We start from the raw sequence: 19571 nt of genomic DNA, 5'->3' as shown, positions 1-19571 counted from the left end.
CTAATTAAAAGTAATGCTCTCAGGAAATTACCCTCCAAACGTCTGGTGAACACATCGCAAAATAGTCAAAAATTAGACTCGGGGTTAATACAGTTGAGATTATCGTTGTACTTTACGGATACTCAATAATCTTCGGACAAAACTGGAAAGATTGTTGATCCCCGCATTGTGCCACATGATATATAAAGAAGAAACCTTCAGATCTAATCAGTTTCCTCACTTGAACTTCTTACTTGACCTACGCTTATTTCTCACAGTCCAGTTTGGAAAGGACCAAATGAGTTAACTTGCTACTCTAGTTCTCCCCATATTTTGAATGGGCAAAATACTACAACAAATCTACGTCATGCCAGGACTAATCTCTCGTTTGCCTAGTTAATCCATTCCCTGTTCTCTCCATATGTAAATGTAAATTAATAAATATGATGAGAAATTACATTTTTTATAATTACATGAAAATATTTTCTTTAAAAAATACCAGAAGTGACCTTCTTCACATCGGTGAAAATGATATGCAGTGATACTAATAAGACTAATAAAAGAAAACTAGCCATTACTCTACCCTTACCGTAAGACTGGTTTCTGGCAGAACAAGGCCATAAACATTATGGCATCCACTATAAATCACTCTTGCCTGGAATTACTCTACTTCAACATGAATTTAAACATCAATAACATCAATTTAATCTGTGATTCAGAAGGATCTTGCAGACAGCAGGAAGCACTATGAGGTTACCTAACTTGGCTAAATCCAGATATATATACAAACAAATAAATAGTACTCACTGCAATAATTTCCCTTTGATGATTAAAGGGACATGTACTGCATACATTTGCCTCTCAACTCTCTCTAGTGTTATTTGAGTAACATTACGGCAAACTTACATCAAACTCTCAATGTTCTGAGGCCTGCCTTAGCGAACACAGGAGACCATCAATAACCACCCTCTCACCCCCAGACATTTACTGCCAGATCTCCTATCTCCTCCCTCTGCTAATTAGTGCCACGCGGCGCTCAGATTAATTTCATCTCCCTCATGGTCTGTCTCTGACGTTTAATACACATCAAAAGTAGCTCCTCTCAGTAAACGGACAAGGGTAAGGAAGAGGTTTGCATAATTTCTTAACATCCTAAAAGCAACTCTTCTCATATTCAGAACAAAAAAAAAAACAAATTATGAAGACATTAAAGTAACTCTTCCCAAAAACATGTCAAAATTTAATCTCCATATAGACACGTCAAAACCATCTTTCGTTATAATTAAATCAATGCAAACTTGCATCATAAGCATGTAAAAGCTAACTCTTCCCATCAATACATCCTCAGAACCACTTCAAGCTAAGTCTCCCCAGTAAGCCAGAAGGGTGAGGACGAGGCTGCCATATATTTTGAACACCCCATACTGTAACCAACTCTCCTCACACCCAGATCAAAATAAAAGCATCAGATTTAACTCTCCTTAATAATCTGAAGGGACAAAGACGAAGCTGATTTGATTTTCGGACACCCTAAAATCAACTCTCCTCGCAATCAAAGCAAAACAAACGCTCCACATAAACGCATCAAATCTGAATAATCCGAAAGGGAGAGGACGAGGCTGTCTTAATTTTTGGACAGCGATAAACTGTTGGTAGAGACAGGACCAGCTCCCATCCTGCCCGCTGCTCGTTTCTGATATGACAGCTCTATTAGGCGGGATCACAAACCAATTGGCTAACGACGAACATGCCTCTCTGGGGTGGTGAGGACGAGAGAGAGAGAGAGAGAGAGAGAGAGAGAGAGAGAGAGAGAGAGAGAGAGAGAGAGAGAGAGAGAGAGAGAGACAGAGACAGAGAGAGAGAGGGAGGGAGGGAGAGAGAGGAGGGGGGAAAGGGGGGGGGGACATAGAATAGAGACGTGAAGGAAAGGAATGTTGCTGTTGGCCTTCAGGACTTCAAATAAATATTCCAGGTTGGGAAAGTGTTTTATGGTGTGATAAAAAAAACAAAAAAAACTCATATTTACTCCCTCCAAAGTGTAGTGTCTTATAGGTTGTGCTACGGTAACCTGTACATTTAAGGACAGATCATCAGCCGACTTCCTTTGGTGTTATAATACTATTGAAATGCCTCCAGTTAATCCTTGGGGATCTAATCAAACTAAGGCGATTATTCCAACTAGGACGTTCTAACCGCTAGAGAATTTATAAATGTTGTAAACACTAAAACAGGACTGCTAAGTGACAAGTGACCAGATTACTAAAACAGGACTGCTAAGTGACGAGTGACCAGATTACTATAACAGGATTGTTCAGTGACAAGTAAGCATATTTATATTTTTATTGCTATAATCAAGACTTTCATTCAGCTTTGGAAAGACTTTCCGAACTAGAGAAGTCAGATATAGCCTTCATTAAACCCTGCCCGGTTAGAGGTGTCTCTAAAGTTAAGCCGGATGAAGCAAGAAAAAAAAAAAAACACAGGGGCAAGAGCTCAAAGCAAATGCATGAAAATCTCAAAACTTTTTATCCGAAATAGTGCTGGAACAGTGGTAGTAGCTGCAACCTCCGGCACCTTTGAATGTGAACCCGGTGGTCAGTAGGCCTAAGCTACCTTTTTTCCCCAGTCCACTATCCTCCTTTCGGATGACAGGGAGAGGATTGTTTTACGTTTGTATAACGAGGCAGCTCCACCACTCGGTCTTATCAGTATCACCACATGAGGACGTCCCTCTCCAGCACCTCGTTGTAGGTTAATCACGAGATGATTTTTTATCTCAGGATCGCTTTCTAATCGACGTTTCGTACCGTAACCACACTGGAAGAAAAACAAAACGAATGCCTTTATTGGGATGGTTGTTTTGGCGTCTGGTGAGTCCGTATCAGCATTTTGGTGGTTCTCTGCCGCTCTCTTTACTATTTTGGAGCCATATAGCCATTTAATAGGTCTAAATAAACATTAGAGGAAGATGTCCCGATACCATGCCTAGACAAATGCATTCTAAGCTTCAGACCCACTGGTCCAGAAATACGGTCAAGAGGGCGTGGGAACGAGAGTGGGTAGAAAGAACAAGGACATTAACACCAAAAAGAAACAGGGAAAAGTCCCTTTGTGAAAAGTAAAAAATAGGTCACTGGAGTGAAGGAGTTAACACAAATGAATATTCAAGTTTAACATCATCCATAGGACATTTTTTTTTATGCACAATTAACCTTATTCAGCTTTCAAGACCCCCAGAATCCTGGCTTTTCACAGGTCTAAGCATCTGCACTTTTTTTTGTTGATAAGCTCAACATTTGCTTGCCATAAAGTCAGGCCGTCGACTGTCAAAAAAAGAAGTGCCTGTCCATTGTCATGTGCTCATCCATACACAGTTCATCCACGCACTCGATCCCCTGCCAATACCCAAGCCTCATCACTTTCCAGTCCTCGGTTTCTCAAACATTCCATTACCATAGCCATCCACCTACTTGGACATGCATGCTTCTTTCCACCTTCACACTCACATCACCTTTTTCACCATTCTTTGTATATCTATTCACTCCATAATAGTATTCCAGCTAAGCACACACTCTGCTATCCTGTCACAGATAGAAAAATTGATAGATAGATAGATAGATAGATAATTGGACTGATTAATGGAGATAGAAATATAGACAGACAGACAGACAATCAGACGGACAGACAGAAACGGATAGACGGACAGACAGACAGATAGATAGATAGATAGATACAGATACACAGATTGACAGATGATGGACAAATAGATGATGATAGTTAAATAAATATACTGAATTAAAGATATCAGTTTTCCCTCATTTGGTTGTGTCTTGTTATTCATTTCTCTGATTCGTACAGGATTTTTCTCCACCTTTGCTTGGCTCTGGTGAAAAGCAAGAAACTAAGACCTCATCCTTTGGTTAATTCGTTTTGATCGCCATTAAGTTTTTCTCTTTTTCATGTGCCCTCATCGTCACTTATTCAAAGAACTTGGTACAGTATTCGAAAAACAACTGTTAGTTACTTTACATCCAGACAGGTAAGGGAAGAGTGAATGAATGGACGGAGTGGCCTATCCTCGGCTCCTACGCTCTCGATACGGCAATAAAAGACTGAGTGACAGATGGGTGGATGGCTAAATCTCTACTTTCCAGATCAAAAGCCGTTGTGTTCTTGTCACGAAAGGTGGAACAGAAAGTGAAGACCGGTGGTGATGCAAGCGTGGTTACCGATGCGCCCCTGACCTTGTGGGGAGGGTGGTGACGTATGGAGTAGGGAGGGTCGAGCACCCAGTCGAGTTCCTACCCTGGCCCAGTAGCGCGCCAGCCACCAACCCTCGTGCCCAGGATCTGTGACGCTCCCACACACCCTCACACTCTCGCACCCTACTCATACTCACGCACCCTCCATACACACTCTGGTACTCACGCTCTCTTCTTACACACTCACGCACCTTCTTCACACACACCCACGTACCTGAGCGGACTGACATGTGCTTACACTTAGTTAGCGAACGCGTAATGTTTTAGAAGAGAATTTAATCATAGTGTGATTGTCTAACACTTTCAAGATGAAGATGTGGGAGACTCTGCAGGTGCTGGTGGCGTGGTGTGTGGTGGGTGTGTTTGCTGAGGCCAACCAAAGGGTGATGGGAGGACTGTACTGGTGCAGCCCCCGGTGTATGTGTGAAGTCAGAACCTCCAGCTCTGTAAAGTGCTTCACCACAGACCAGATATACGAACTGATAAAAGTGTCCTCCAAGACGGCAAGCAGGCTGGAGACAGCTGGGTGGCAACTGGACCAAAGAGTTGAGTGGTGTAACGACCTGTGTTTGTGTCACAAGCATAACAAGAAGAATTTCAAGTGTGTGGAAGAAGAGACTCTTACCACATTTATTCTTGACACTATCGGAGACGCCTACTTCTACGACACTGAGGAAGAAGAGGAATTGGCAGGCGAGGTGGAGGAGCCAGTGGTGGAGGAGCAACAGCCAGTGGTGACTGAGGAGGAGAATGAAGAGCCGGAGCACAGGAAGAGGTCAGAGAGGAGGAGGAATAGGAAAAACCGCAAGCAGAGGAAGAACAGAGGGAGACACGCTGACGAAGAAGAGGTTGTGACGTCCGAAGCTCCGTCTGTGATGGTAGCAGGGGCAGGGTTCTCACCACACCATACTCCTGAACCCACCTCCACCACAACCACAACTACCACTACAACCACAACCACAACTACCACCGAATCGCCACCAGTGCAGCCCACGCAACAGGAGGAGGAGGAGGAGGAGGAGGAGGAGGAGGTCGAAGCAGTGATACAAGACGAGACATTGCTGCCGAGACAAGAAGCCGTGGCAGCCAGTCCAGCAGTGACGGCATTGCAACCCCCTACACGTCGCCAGCCCTTCCCCACCACCGCCGAGCCGTACACTCCCCGAGCCTCCTCTCGTGATGTGGAAGTGCCCAGGATCCAGCCGGTGCTCGAGGTACCCAAGGAGAAAAAGACCATGGCCTCCAAGGTGTCTCAGGACCTGGATGAACTGGGCAACACCGTCCAAGAGATCAAGGGCGACGTGGTGCTCAATCAACGGATCCTGCTCGTTACCGTGGCCATCGCCGGAATTGCTATGTTGGGGTAAGTGGTTGCTATGATATTAAAGATAGTAGTCTGGTTGGATTTGGAGCTTTCCTAACACTTAGCCCTCAGCGATTTGTTTTGCACGCTACACATTAATATCCTCTAGTATGTGATGAACGTAAACTATGCCAAGATTTGAAAAAAGAAAAATAATTAAATAGCATGAAAGAGAATATTAATGTGCACTAGTGTATTAGGGAACTAAATCGCAACGCAAATATGGCAGTAATTGCTCTATAATAAATAATAAGGAACACAACGAGGCCCAAAGCAAGAAGGCAAGAAGGAAGAAGAGTGAGAGGAATATAAGAGGAAGGGATGTAAGAGAGAGGAAGGATGAGAAGAAACAAGAATAAGAGGGGAAGTCAAAGGGGATAGAATGAGAGGAAGGAGCAAGGATAAGGGGAAGAAGAGGGAGGTGAGAGGGGAGGGAATGACAGGGGAAACAAAAGAGAAGGCGACACGGAAAGCCAGAAAAGGGAATGGTAAGGGGATACAAGAAGAAGGGTGAGGGGAGAGAAGAGGGAGGGTGAGGGGGAAAGAGGGAGAGAAGGAGGATGAAAGGTAAATCCAGAGGGGAGGGAGGAGTCTGAGGAGAAGCCAGACAAGAGGATGGAGAGCGAAGGGATGCAAGAGGGGTGGAGTGGGAAAAAGTGGGGAATGAGAGGTAGGCGAGGGTGAGAGATGGGATACCAGAAAGAGGACGAAAACGAAGGCGAGAGTAAGACTGAGGGTGAAAATACCAAAGAGAGGGAGTGAGAGAGATGGGACATCAGAGGGAGGGAGAGGAAGAGGAAGCCAGAAGGAGTAAAAGAGAGTGGGAAGGGGAGGTGAGACAAAGAGAATGCCAGAGAGTGAGAGGTAGGGGTGAGAGGGACAGCAGGGGGTTGGAGATAAAGGGGGAATGCTGGCCATGAAACCATCATCATTCTTCCTCTATCTCCAACCCCTTGCTGTCCCTCTCATCCTTCCTCTCACTCCACCCTCCGGCATTCCCTATGTCTCACCTCCCTCTTTCTCTCTCTTTTACTCCATTTGGCATCCCCTCCCTCTCCTTCCCTCTGACATCCCATCCCTCTCACTCCTGTGGTATTTGTCTTTGTCTTAGTAGTTGTTTCTGAAGACCCTGGACACTCTCAACTCCCTGGCAGCAATATACTACTTTGCCCTTTATTTCGGCTACCGTCAGACGATGCTACCATGCTCAGGGGAAGCACCAAAAGTGTGAAAACCTATCAAAACTAACACGCTGGCCGAGATGATAGAACTTGGTATACAATTTCATCTTACGACGGACGATTTTATTCAGCTTACATAAAAGGTCTGATTCTCGTTCACCTGGGAGCATTCGTAACACTTATTCCAAAGTTATTTATTCTGTCATATCTCAATATTTTTTTGTACGTTACTGACGAAAACTATATTGATGATGAAAAATAAGCAACACATAAGAGAACATTAAGGGGTAATATGTAAATAAATCGTTATGAAAGAGGTCGTATGAAGCCTCCTATGACATTTAGTACACGGTCAAAAGTCGCCACCACCAAAGGACTAATATAATGATAAGTACCCACAGGCTTCTAAACAAAACTAACAAGAAATCAGCGTCGTGCAGAAGTAAATAATGCTTTATCTAAACCTTGGATAAAACAATATAAATTTATATGTTAATGAGAAAACATTAGAAAAGTATATCCTCTTTATCTTCCATCTTTTTTCACTTTTATGCGGTGTCGATGGAAAATTATAAATGTACAGTAATAACAACAACATAGCTGAGTGATATGTCAGTGAACGTCATGCTCACTTTGCTGAGTATGTCGTTAATAGCTCTCTCACTTTCGTACGGTACTTTCTTTTTCCTTGTTTCTGGATCCCACCTCACTCCCGCTGGAGGAAAAAAACTTCACGATGATGATGATGATGATGATGGTGATAATGATGTGTAAGACATAAAACTTTCCGTGATTTCAGTAGTAAAATTCATTTTTTAGGAAACCCACGAAACGCAACCAGGCAACATTGCAGAACCATCTCTTGAAAACTATATTATTCGGCAACAGCTTCAAAGTGAAACTTCCATCTGATGTCAGCCCATACACCAATGCACTTTATTTATTTATTTGTTTGTTTCTTTGTTTCTTTACTGTGACGAAATGACCTGATACATGTCTCGGCAGACCACTGGTATCAGTGAACCATTTCACTCTGATCACGTATTTTCCGCTTTCTTCTTGCAACCTCCAGACAGGTCTACTCATTCCAGGGGACTCTTCTGGTAGTGTAAGGGCTGACGACCATTTCACTTCGATGACGTATTCTCTACCTACTTTTTGCTAGCTAAAGACAATTTTCTATAGCTAATGGGTTGAATAAAATCATCTGCAGAAGAAACATTATATATATATATATATATATATATATATATATATATATATATATATATATATATATATATATAGCGCTCCGCTCTGACCGAAGGGTCGGAGGATCGAATCCACCCAAGGGTCATTGGTAGACATCAGGAAGGGCATCCGGTTATAAAATGCTACACGCTCCAAACCAAAGTCCTCTACCCAGAGGCAACGCCTTAGCCCTTATCCAAAAAATGGGGTAACTGGCGTAAAACTCACTTTATATATATATATATATATATATATATATATATATATATATATATATATATATATATATATATATATATATATATAAAAACCCACCATATTCATTAAATTCATGTCATTAGTAGAAGAGGCATAATTATTAACTCTTCAGCTCAGGGACGTAATTTCTATTATAATCTTGTTGCTATCAGACAGTTTAATTAGGCTCAGGGAACCACCTTAGCAATGAAGGGTTGTGATGGCTATATCTAATTCCTTCGGCTCGACAACACGTCATATATTACATCCTATCATTTCATACATAAAAACCCAACACTTCATTCATTACTGCCTAGCACTTCATACACAGAAAAACCAGCCCCGTCTTACATTATACACCCTAACATGACCCAGATTTGCGTCCCATTGCAGCTTATTCCACACAACTCAATGGCAGAAAAAGACTGCCCTGCGAATCTACATCATTTCCTTCTCACTTCTTGGTGAATAACAAAATATTCTAATGTTAATCTATTGTTACAACTCAGAATTCAAGATGAAGAGACAGGGTGAAAGTACAGAACCTACACCCCTGATGGCAGTTCACATGTTTTCCTAGCATATGAGCAAATGAGTCTCGGTATCTGGTTACACTCGTTAGCAGAAAAACTTTCTCCTGTTATCACGTTCACGGGGACAAGACTGATATAGACTTTAAAGATCGCTATTTTACCGATTATTAAAATAAAGATAACTACCACTCTGTAACTGTGCTACGGACACTCAATAGTCTCCACCTACTGTTTCTTAGTGACCTTGATTCCACTGGCGGGATTTTTTTTTTTTTTTTTTTATATCAACAATGGCCAGGAGACATAACCTGAGCCCTTCAGATTCCTTGCGCAGTTTCTCCTGGAATCGTAGGAAGACTGTGAGGCCGCAATATTAAAATTAGTTATGTACCATTCCTGTGCAACCACAATAAGCAAACTTTGCCGCGATACCTTTACCGAGCAGCCACAGTAAGGAAGCTACGCCGTGTCCTGAGTATGTGAAATATAAACAAAATCTGAAGACCCTAAGGTAACTTCTTGTTTAACATCAACAAGGAATTTCACAAAGGTGTCGAAGAACGCATGTGTCTGCTACTATTTCTTACAATGACCTCGGCCCCATTGGGGAGATTTGGAATTTTTTCTATCAACAATGGCCCATGCCAAGACACATGACCTGGGCCCTTCAGATTCCTTGCGCAGTCTCCGGTTCTCCTGGAGTTGTTGTGAGACTCTGAGGCGAGAATAATAATACTACCAGCAAAAACAATAGTCTTCAAAGACTAATTATGTAGAAGCAAAAACACGTAACTCCAAATAACTTCCGAACTGCATTTACTTTCTACATTAATAAGAAAACAAAAATATAGTGGAAAAACAGATTACGAGACAACTAATTACAGACAAAAATATAGTGGAAAAACAGATTACGCGACAACTAATTATAGACAATTTAATAAGAACGTTAATACTGTCACCTACAGCTCACACTTGGCTGAATCTCCTGACTAAAATGGAATACATTACTAGAGCTGTCCTCACCACAACAGAGTTAACAGTGTCAGTATTAAACACTCTCAAGCTTCTATACTCATTTTCAGATTAATGAAATCGTCTGGCGTTAGCTGCAACATAATGCTAAAGTTATTCCGGCTATTAGTGTGTTTAGCATTTCAACAGATAGAAAATTTTATACATTCAGTACCACTATGTCATTTTCATTTTTTTCTGGCCACCGCTAGCAATCCACCATAATCTGGTCACCGTTTCCATTAGAGATACGAAAAGTAAATTTTTTAGCACAAAAAAAAAAAAAAAAAAAAACATACACTTCCAGTTGACCTGTCATTCTCAAAATTTGCATATTGGTAGTAAAGGCCAAGACGATGCGATTCGAGCCGAGTCAAGTCAATCAGAGCGTGTAAAACCATAACAAACATTTGTTCTTTCTAAATCTGTTAAATGAAATGCACCATGAGCTTACCGGAGACTTTCATAGCTGAGGTACTTCGCGAGCAGCTCTCAGTCCCATGTTCAGACTTAACGGTGGACGCTTTTATCTCGCTCAGTTTAGAAGAAACCTCTGGCAGCAAAGAGATTAACTACAATATCCAGTGAATGTTAACTGATAAGTAGCTTAACTCTATATCTAATTTATTGCTAATAAGAGTTATTTTAATTTACTTATCTAACAACTATACATTCAGTCCAAATATAATCATTAGGGTATATTTCTGTAACTGCCGGGAAGAAATTACATATCAGAAATATTCGACACTGATTTTGTCAGCAGTTTTATCGTATCAGGAGCAATTTAATGACATGTGTTAATGCGACTGGCACCTGCAATTTACGCATGATATCAGCCCGGAAGCAGTCTTTTTTTTTACGTGTTTTTATTAACGTCGTGTTTATTTTCCTTGGCCAGTGTTCTTGCAGTAAGACATTCCTATTTATAGCCATTGCTGGGCACTGGGGCTTACAGTAATGAGTGTTGGTGTTGTTGGAGTGAGGGGGAGTGTGAGCACGTGCAGGGCGCGAGTGAGACGGGGGTAGAAAAGTGCAAGAACGTCGAGTGCGAGGGGAGGGGAAAATTGTGTGTGTGTGTGTGTGTGTGTGTGTGTGTGTGTGTGTGTGTGTGTGTGTGTGTGTGTGTGTGTGTGTCTAACCAGTAACCGTGAAGGGGGGCATGCGAGGGGTGGAGAGAGCAAAAGGGATAGTGAAAGGAGAAGAAACGAGATGACGGAGAGAGAGAGAGAGAGAGAGAGAGAGAGAGAGAGAGAGAGAGAGAGAGGCCGACTGTGTGCCACGAACCACTCCCTCTCAACACACCCCTTGTCCCGTGCCTCCGAGCCCCTTCCTCCCCTGATCCACACACCCTGGATATGCCTGGCTGAGCTACTAACAACACATATATCTGCGCTCTAGTTATGCCACAGCCAATCCTCGCAGCCAGCACGTAGTCTGTCTTATCTAAACACAAACAGGCTTTAATGTAGCAAGATGAATGCTCAGTTCGTTGGATTCTTCTCGCCAGATCTTCAGTTCACCCGGCTCATCCATCCACTCATCTGCTTAACTCCTTAGCAGTTTATGTTTTGATGGAACCAAAAAACTTTATTCAGTATTGCACAAAGACAATGTTTATGTTTTATTGTTGTAAAGTTATCTTATCATAATCCATAATTTTCTCTTCTCTTTCTCAGCATAATTTCTCTCTGCGTCTCTGCCTCTTGTTCCTTCTTTACACTTCCTCCTCCTATCGCCTCCCCTCTCTCCGTAAAACTTCTCTCGCACACCTTTGTCCCCTTCTCTTCCCTCTCTCCCCGCCACTACTCCCCTCTCTTCTTTCTGCTTTCCCTCTTTTCCATTCCCTAACTCTCCCTCACTTCCTCCCGCTCTCCCTACCTTCTTCCCCCTCTTTTCATTCTGCCTCCCTTCTTCCCTTTATCTCTCTCGCTTCCCCTCAGTTCTTTCCCTTTTCTCTTTCTGACTCACTCCCTCTCAGTCTCATTCTCCTCTTCCCCCTTTCTCCCTCGTTTCCTCTCACTTTTCCTTTCTTCTCCCTTCTTACAGTCTTCTCCCACACTTCCTCTTACTCTCCCTTCCCTCTTCCCCCTTTCTTCCTCACACTCCCCTTCTATTATTCCCCCCTGTTTCTCTCCTCCCCAAACTCATCATGGCATTATCACTGAGCTGTTGTGTCCCCTCCCTCTCCACCCTCACCGCTCCCTTCCTCGCCAGAACAGAGGGACGTTTGATGCTCCCTGCCACAACCACACATTATCAGAAGAACGTGACCTTTGCAGCGATAGGATGTGTAGGATGGCAGAGGATGTTTGTGGTGGCAGAGGATGTGTATGATAGCAAAGGATGTGTGGTGTAGTAAAGGATGTGAGGAGCAATAGAAGATGTGTGGGGTAGCGGTTGGTGTGTGCGTTGCTAACGGAAATATGTTCGGGGAAAGGACGTGTGAGATGGCACGGATGTGTGAAAAGCCTGAGGATGTGCGAAGCAGCAGAGATTGTGCGGGGTAACAATGGATATGTGTGCTGTAAACAGATGTATATGGTGAAAATGAATTTTATGGGGTTAAAATGGACTGATGAGGTGAAAATGGATTTATGGGGTGAAAATGAATGTATGGACTTAAACTGGATGAATGAGGTGAAAATGGATGCATGAGGATAGAAAGAATTTATGAGGTGACAATGGATGTATTGCGTTAAAATGGATTTATGAGGTGAAAATGTACAGTATGTATGAGGTGACAATGGATATATGCAATGTAACTGTATTTATGCGGTGAAAATGAATGAATGGGGTGGTAAAAAGACGTGAAAATGTCAGAAGATGGATGGATAGCAAAGCATGCGTGGACGACAGAACATGCATGAACTAGTAAGAGACGAGTGGAATGGTACGGTGCAAGTGTGATAAGAGAGAGAGGCATGATGAGAGGGAGATATTACGAGATGAAAACGTAATCCTACGCTACAAGTAAATCACATCAAAAGGAATAATTAAGACTGGTAGAGCAAAGGGTAAATTTAGCTTCACGAGGAAACAGCAGTGAGAAACACCTCCGGGAATGGAAAAATATTTATAAATACTATCTGTAGAGAACAGTTCAGATCTGGAAGTAATGTAACCATGAAAGAATTAATAACCGAAGAATTTTTGAAGGAAAATGAACCCTGCAATTAGTGTCTGTATCTGAGGGGAAAAAATAAGTAAAGAATATATGAAAAGAAAATTTTGTTTATGTATGTACAGTAGAGAGAAAATAACAGAGAAATTTGTTGACAGATTATATTGAAAAAAGAAATCTGCAAATTAATGTATCTGAGAAAGTAAGAGAGAAGATAATGAAAGAAGTAGCGTGAGTTAACAAGAGCAGAACAAAGATGACAGGGAAAGGGAGGGCTGTAATGACCCGTATATTACGTCCTACAAGTAACTGCAGGAGCTTAATGTCCCCCTAAACTTACCCTCTCCTCCTCCTGATGGTGGAAGGAAAGTAAAGTGTCGCTCAGTGAGGCGGGTGACACTTTATGGCCGTGTGTGGGGTCAGGAAGGTTTAAAGGAAGTGGGGAAGAAGTTGGGGGGTTGAGGAAGTCGGGGGCAGAGGGGAAAGTCAGGCACTGGGAGAAAAATCGGAAGGCTGGGGTAAAAGTTGACAGTTGGCAAAGAAGTTGAGGACAGGGGAAGAAGTCGGAGGGTTGGGAAGAAGTTGAGGATTGGCAAATAAGTTTAGGGCTGGTGAAGAAGCCGGGGTGGTTAGGAAAGAAGATGGGTGTCGGGAAGTCGGCCGTTATGGGGAAGAAGCTGAGTGATTGGATAAATAAGCTGGATATTGGAGAAGTCGGAGGGTGGGGAAGAAAATGGGGACTGGCTATGAAGTCGGGAGGTTAGGAGGGAAATCTAGAGACTAAAAAATGCTGTTCTAATCTTTTCACTCTCCCCTCTGGAATATCCTTCTTTAATCCTATGCAACGTCGTCAACACTTCACATTGCTATAGTTCGTCCACTTTAAGCTGGTGGAAATTTTGTCCTCTTTTGCAGTATATTTCCCACAGCTCAGCTCAGAATAAGACAGCACTACGACTCCACAACCATTTTTTTTTTTTTTTTTTTTTTTTTTTTTTAATGTCTCCGACTCTGGGCATAGGCTTCACAGCCTGCTATCAAGGCCCAGCAGTCCTCCTACATACCATACACCTCTACATGTCACCACTTCAGCGCTAACACCCACCGTCCATATTGAATACATGCTAGGGCTGTCTCATAAAGGACTGGTGTATTGGTATTAGCGGGGGTATTTTTACGACATGTCGGCGGGTCTTCTGGTAGATCAGTAAAGCCTGATTTAATGAAATTCAAATCCTTAAACTGTTCCCTGCCCCAGCCGGGATTCGAACCTGGGTCCGTAAGGACTGCAGGCCACCTCTCTACCGATTGAGCCACCGCCTCCCTTTACCACGGCGCTCCTTCGTGACCAGCACCGTTTTCTAATGTTAATCTCTTGCTACAACTCTGCGTTCAAGGTAGAGAAGTGGCAACTTTAGGCCAAGTTAAAGTGGACATACTATAACTCTTCTTTGGCCAGAAATTTCAGTTAATGAAGGAAAACAATTGGAGAAAGAAAAGAGAAAACTGACTCTCATTCTTTTTATTTTTTTAATATGTCATAGCTTAGAGCCAGTACTTTCGATGCCATCTTTCCTTTCTCCACACTCATTTAGCATTCTCTTTTCTCATCAGCTTCTCATTAAATTGTCTTTTTATTGTATTTACAACTATTCCTCGATCCTTTGTTTTCAGTCTCTCTTCCCTCCCCTTTCCTGAATTGTAGATCTTAATATTTCTTCTTTTTTTTTTCTTACATAGTTTCTCCTCTCTTTCTCTCCTATTGAACTCTCTAGTCCTCTCCGTTCCTTCCTTTCCTTATTCATCACTATTTAACTTTTTTTTTTTTTTTAGATTCTATTTCCTCTTTTCCAGGCTCTTCCCATCCTTCTTCACCGATCATTCAGCTCCATCTGATATCATTCCCTCTTTTCTATTAAATCTCTTATTTTCTCTTTCCTTCTTCCCTCCCTCTCTCCCTTGACACAAGTTACCTCCATCTGCCCGACTCACTTCCATCTTAGGTCTCTCTTTCTCTGCTCGTTTCTCTTTCGCTTTGCTCTTGCAATCACCACACTATTTTAATCTTAGGAAGCACGTTTCGTAATCGAGGGGATAGTGAAGGCTACATTCTAATTGCTCCAAAACTTATAAAGTCTAAGCTCTCTCGTTCTACATAGATAAATTTCACTGGTGTTGTTAAGAAAATCCCGTATACAGTACTTATATATACGAACACATATATACACAACCTTCCAATACTCACAACAGACTACCCAAATTAACCATTTGTGGATAATTGCCCAAAGGATAAGAAACACTGCCATATATCCGTTCCTCCTGCTCGCCTTTAACAGAATGCTTCCCCTTCTTCTAAACTTGTCCTGTCCTTCCCCTTCCCTTCTGTTCACCATAATCACAGTCTCTCCCTCAGTCTCCTACCACTGCTATACATTCTTATTTTTTCTGCCCTCCTTTAGTGTTTCTCTCCCCTTCCTCCTATATTCCTCAGTCTTTTCCCTTCCGTTTCCTCCTCCAGATTCATAATCTCTCCTTTGGCATCATAACACTAGTATACATCCTTTCCACCTACCCTGCTTGATTAGTTTCCTGCCCCTTCCTCCTGACTTCTCTATTCCTCCTCTGTAATTATATTCTCTCCCTCTCAGTCTGCTAACACTGATATAATTATACCCCATCTACTTTGGCTCCTTCACTGTTTCTTTCCCTCTCCTCCAGATTTCTCCTTATCCTTTGTCTTTCTCTCTCTCTCTCCTACATAATCGAATATTCTCCCCCAGCCTCCTAACTCTAATATATCCTTTCTCCTGCCTTCCTATAATGTTTCCTTTCTCTTTCTCCTAATCTCTCCCCCAGTCTTTTGCTCTCCTTTCCCTCCCTCATAATCATATTCTCTGCCTCAGCCTCCTCCCCTCCCTCATACATCACCTCCCCACACATCTCCGCTATCCCCTTTCCTCCTCGCCCCCTATTCCCCTTCTCCCTCACCTCGCCTCCCTAAAAATATATACTGGCATTATGACACCGGAGTGCCATCAGGGCCACGTTGTGTAACTCTGACGCGTACACAGATACCACCTACCACACACACACACACACACACACACACACACACACACACACACACACACACACAGACTGGTGCGCACAGACGCCATAACAACGCAAAAACAAAGCAAAACATTATACACACAAACGAACGCACAAGCATACACAAAAACAAAACACACACAAAATGCATTATACCAACGCACACACACACACACACACACACACACACACACACACAAGCACAACAACCACGCAAACTCAAAAGCGCGCGCGCACACACACACACACACACACACAAGCACAACAACCACGCAAACTTAAATGCGCGCGCGCGCACACAAACACATACACACACACACACACACACACACACACACACACACACACACTTGCCAGCTCGGTGCACTACTGGCAGTGTACTGATAACGACGTCAACAGAACTTTTCCTTTACACCAGACCAACAGAGCAACATCCCTTAACATGTGTGTGTGTGTGTGTGTGTGTGTGTGTGTGTGTGTGTGTGTGTGTGTGTGTGTGTGTGTGTGTGTGTGTGTGTGTGTTTAATCCAGTCAATCCTGTCCCTTGTATGTGTACGTGTGTCTATAAGCAACCCTATTCTGTGTGTGTGTGTGTGTGTGTGTGTGTGTGTGTGTGTGTGTGTGTGTGTGTGTGTGTGTGTGTGTGTGTGTGTGTGTGTGTGTGTGTGTGTGTGTGTGTGTGTGTGTGTGTGTGTGTGTGTGTGTGTGTGTGTGTGTGTGTGTGTACTGGGGGAGGGATCGGGTCAAGGAAAGGGTGAGGTGGGGGAGGGGTGTAAGGGAGGCAGCGCAGCAGAAAGACAGTAACAGTCGCGGTAACAGTAATGGGACGAGTCGGGGTAACAGTAATGGGACGAGGCACCAGCTGACCCAACTACATCCTGTTCGGCCCAGGGGGAGGCGTAAATCAGGGTGCGGCTGGTCTGCTGTGACACGCCCAGCACCTGGCCCGGGGTTGGCACTGGTCAATACACATCCCTGCTCGGACATATGGTATTAGTAAATTTGGGTATGGAAAATGGGGGCGCCTATCATTCGCTCAGTTGATGAACCTCAATCTAACCTCATGTGGTCAGGGCGTCGATATGAGGATGATATTACTGATGGTATAGCGTTTCTCTCTCTCACTCTCTCTCTCTCTCTCTCTGGTATAAATTATTGTTTAGTTTCTTTTTATTACTATCGTCTGTTTCGAAGCAGTTACATATCTACTTTAACTAAAGGTATCAGTACTATTTGGGGGAATTCGAAGTAGATAGGCAGCTGCTAAGAATTGTAATGGCCATGATAAATAATATATTATACCTAAGAAAAACGCCTTCACTCCTATCTAGTAACTAACACACTTCACACACTTTGAAGCCTGTTTTCCTGTCGCAACTACAAGCTAAATGATGAGGTGTATTAGGCTATTATGGACAAAATTTTTTGCGCTCTCTTGAGATTTAGTTACGTTTTCTTGCTGTCTTTTAACCCTCTTATGGTGGCCACGACTCAGGTAGTTTACTTCAGCTAACCCCAGACGCTTTTATTTTACTGAGGAGTACTGGAGCTTAAGCGTGTCATTACTGGTGTCATTAACTCCCCTATGATCGGGACAAAACAAGGATTTTGTTAAGATAATGCCAGATGGTTTTATTCAACTGCGAATGAGCCACTAGAGGCTGAAAATGTTAAAGGACCATAGAATTTAAAACTTTAAGTTAGCGAACCGCAAACCTCCACGTAACACGCCAGCCTAGAACAGTGAGGGAATCAACTATATTCCCAGTTTTGTCTCAAGATTACGCAAAGCAGTAGATCGTCCACCTTAACTTGGCGAAGATTTTCGACCTTTGGTAACTTATATCCCTCAGCTCTGTGGCAAGATAAGATATACTATGGCCCTGTACCCTCTCTATGGCATTTATCTGTGACTGACACCATGTTCTGAAGTTAATCTCTTGCTACAGCATAGTATTCAGGGAGTTGAGATGGCAATTTTATGCCTAGTTAAGCTGCTATTGTTGTTGTGCCACTCCAATCCGTCTGACCTAGCAGACCCATCAACCGCAGGACAGCAACGGCCCCTGAAGGGTCATCCCGTGCAGTGAACTAATATTCTCACGTGACTGATGGCGCCTCGCCACAGGGAGGAGCGGGGTAGTGTGGAGGTTTTGTTCCAGGGTGGATGCCGTACTCGTATTTGCGTCTCTATACCCAGTTAACAGGGGCACCATAGTAGGCTGCACATCACCCCGTTATTTGGCTGTATGATTACCACCCAGCAAAGTAATCGGTTTCCTGAGTTATAAGAAACCATTTGACTTGTCACTCAGTGTAAAGCCGCCTGAATTGGAAAGATGAGTGATTAATAGTGACAGAAAGGACGGGAGAGACAGAAGGAGAGGAGGACAAACACAAATAAAGAATGGTCGATATGAAGGATGAAACAGTGAGTGGATGATGGGCTCCCTCACCTACCACCACTCCTAGTCAAGTAAACAGAATATAATGACAGAACCATTGTCTGAACCAGACTAGAGGCTATCTTCGATGGGTTGACTTTTCCTCGAAGTGTTCACTAAGCCTTACAAGATATTCACTTCTTAAGCTGGTACACTCGGATCTAAGATTTTACCTACTATTTCACCTCTATTTTTGTCCCTGACTGTACAAGGGGAAGGGTCCTGGTTTGTCATCTGATACTCTGGTTCTCAAGCTTTTCGACCAGCAACCCACTTAATGGAGTGCACGTGTTTTCCTTCCCAGCATAACTTTACATATCGTCTGTCAAAACATATTACACAGCTACTCAGCATTTCTCTATTTTAAACTGTCCTCATTCATTGACAACCACACAATAAATATACACGACAACTAAAAATCATATACGTTTTCTTGACGAACATTTGGCAGACATGTATTTTACCAATATAAACTCATATCATCACCTAGTTAATGAATACATAAGAATCAGTATGTTTACTTGCAGATGGAAATTTACAGTAAATCTTTTAACAAAATAAGACGTGAATTAGCCAAAGATAAAGACATAACAGACCTAAATCGCTAGCTTATTCGTGAGGAACAGCAAATTAAACGCCCGAGACTTCCCTGGCCCCAACTAAACCTCTGTGGTGACCAGTTTAGTGGGTCGCAACAACGCTTGAGGAACCATATTATTATTATTATTATTAGTGTGTGTGTGTGTGTGTGTGTGTGTAATTCACCGGGTCGGTCAGGATCACTTGATGGTCGTGATCGTCAGCTTTTACCCTCCCGGAAGGGAGTTGAGAGCTCATATAGTCCGATCTAAGGGCAAGGCTGTGACCTTCACACACGCACACACCCGTCCCCTTGCTCAAGGGGGACAGTAACCACCCACTTCGTCAGTGAAACTTCGCAACCTGAGCGGGGCGCGAACTCCCGTCCACCAGTTGGCAAGCGAGAACGTTACCACTGCACCAGCGAGCGGTGTGTATTATTATTATTATTATTATTATTATTATTATTATTATTAGTGTGTGTGTGTGTGTGTGTGTGTGTGTGTGTGTGTGTGTGTGTGTGTGTGTCTGTGTGTGTGTC

General features: G+C 43.0%; 2 protein-coding genes across 4 annotated transcripts in view; one reads left to right on the top strand and one right to left on the bottom strand.

The window, feature by feature from the left end:
- The window catches only part of LOC145397813 (uncharacterized), an 856770-nt gene that overhangs the window by 639805 nt on the left and 197394 nt on the right, over window positions 1–19571 (bottom strand). The window lies entirely within an intron of this gene.
- Window positions 4315–19571, top strand: part of LOC145397815 (uncharacterized) — a 103217-nt gene continuing 87960 nt past the window's right edge. Inside the window, exon 1 of the mRNA XM_080270839.1 lies at window positions 4315–5604. Coding sequence (XP_080126965.1) covers window positions 4550–5604 — 1055 coding nt within the window. The 5' untranslated portion in view covers window positions 4315–4549. The remainder of the gene's footprint in view (window positions 5605–19571) is intronic.

The sequence above is a fragment of the Coenobita brevimanus genome, chromosome 43 (genome assembly GCF_032717465.1).
Source record: "Coenobita brevimanus isolate Jiangsu-jjx chromosome 43, ASM3271746v2, whole genome shotgun sequence".
Classification (NCBI taxonomy): Eukaryota; Metazoa; Arthropoda; class Malacostraca; order Decapoda; family Coenobitidae; genus Coenobita; species Coenobita brevimanus.
Note: the sequence above shows the minus strand (reverse complement) of the source record. Positions and strands in the feature narration are given on the sequence as shown.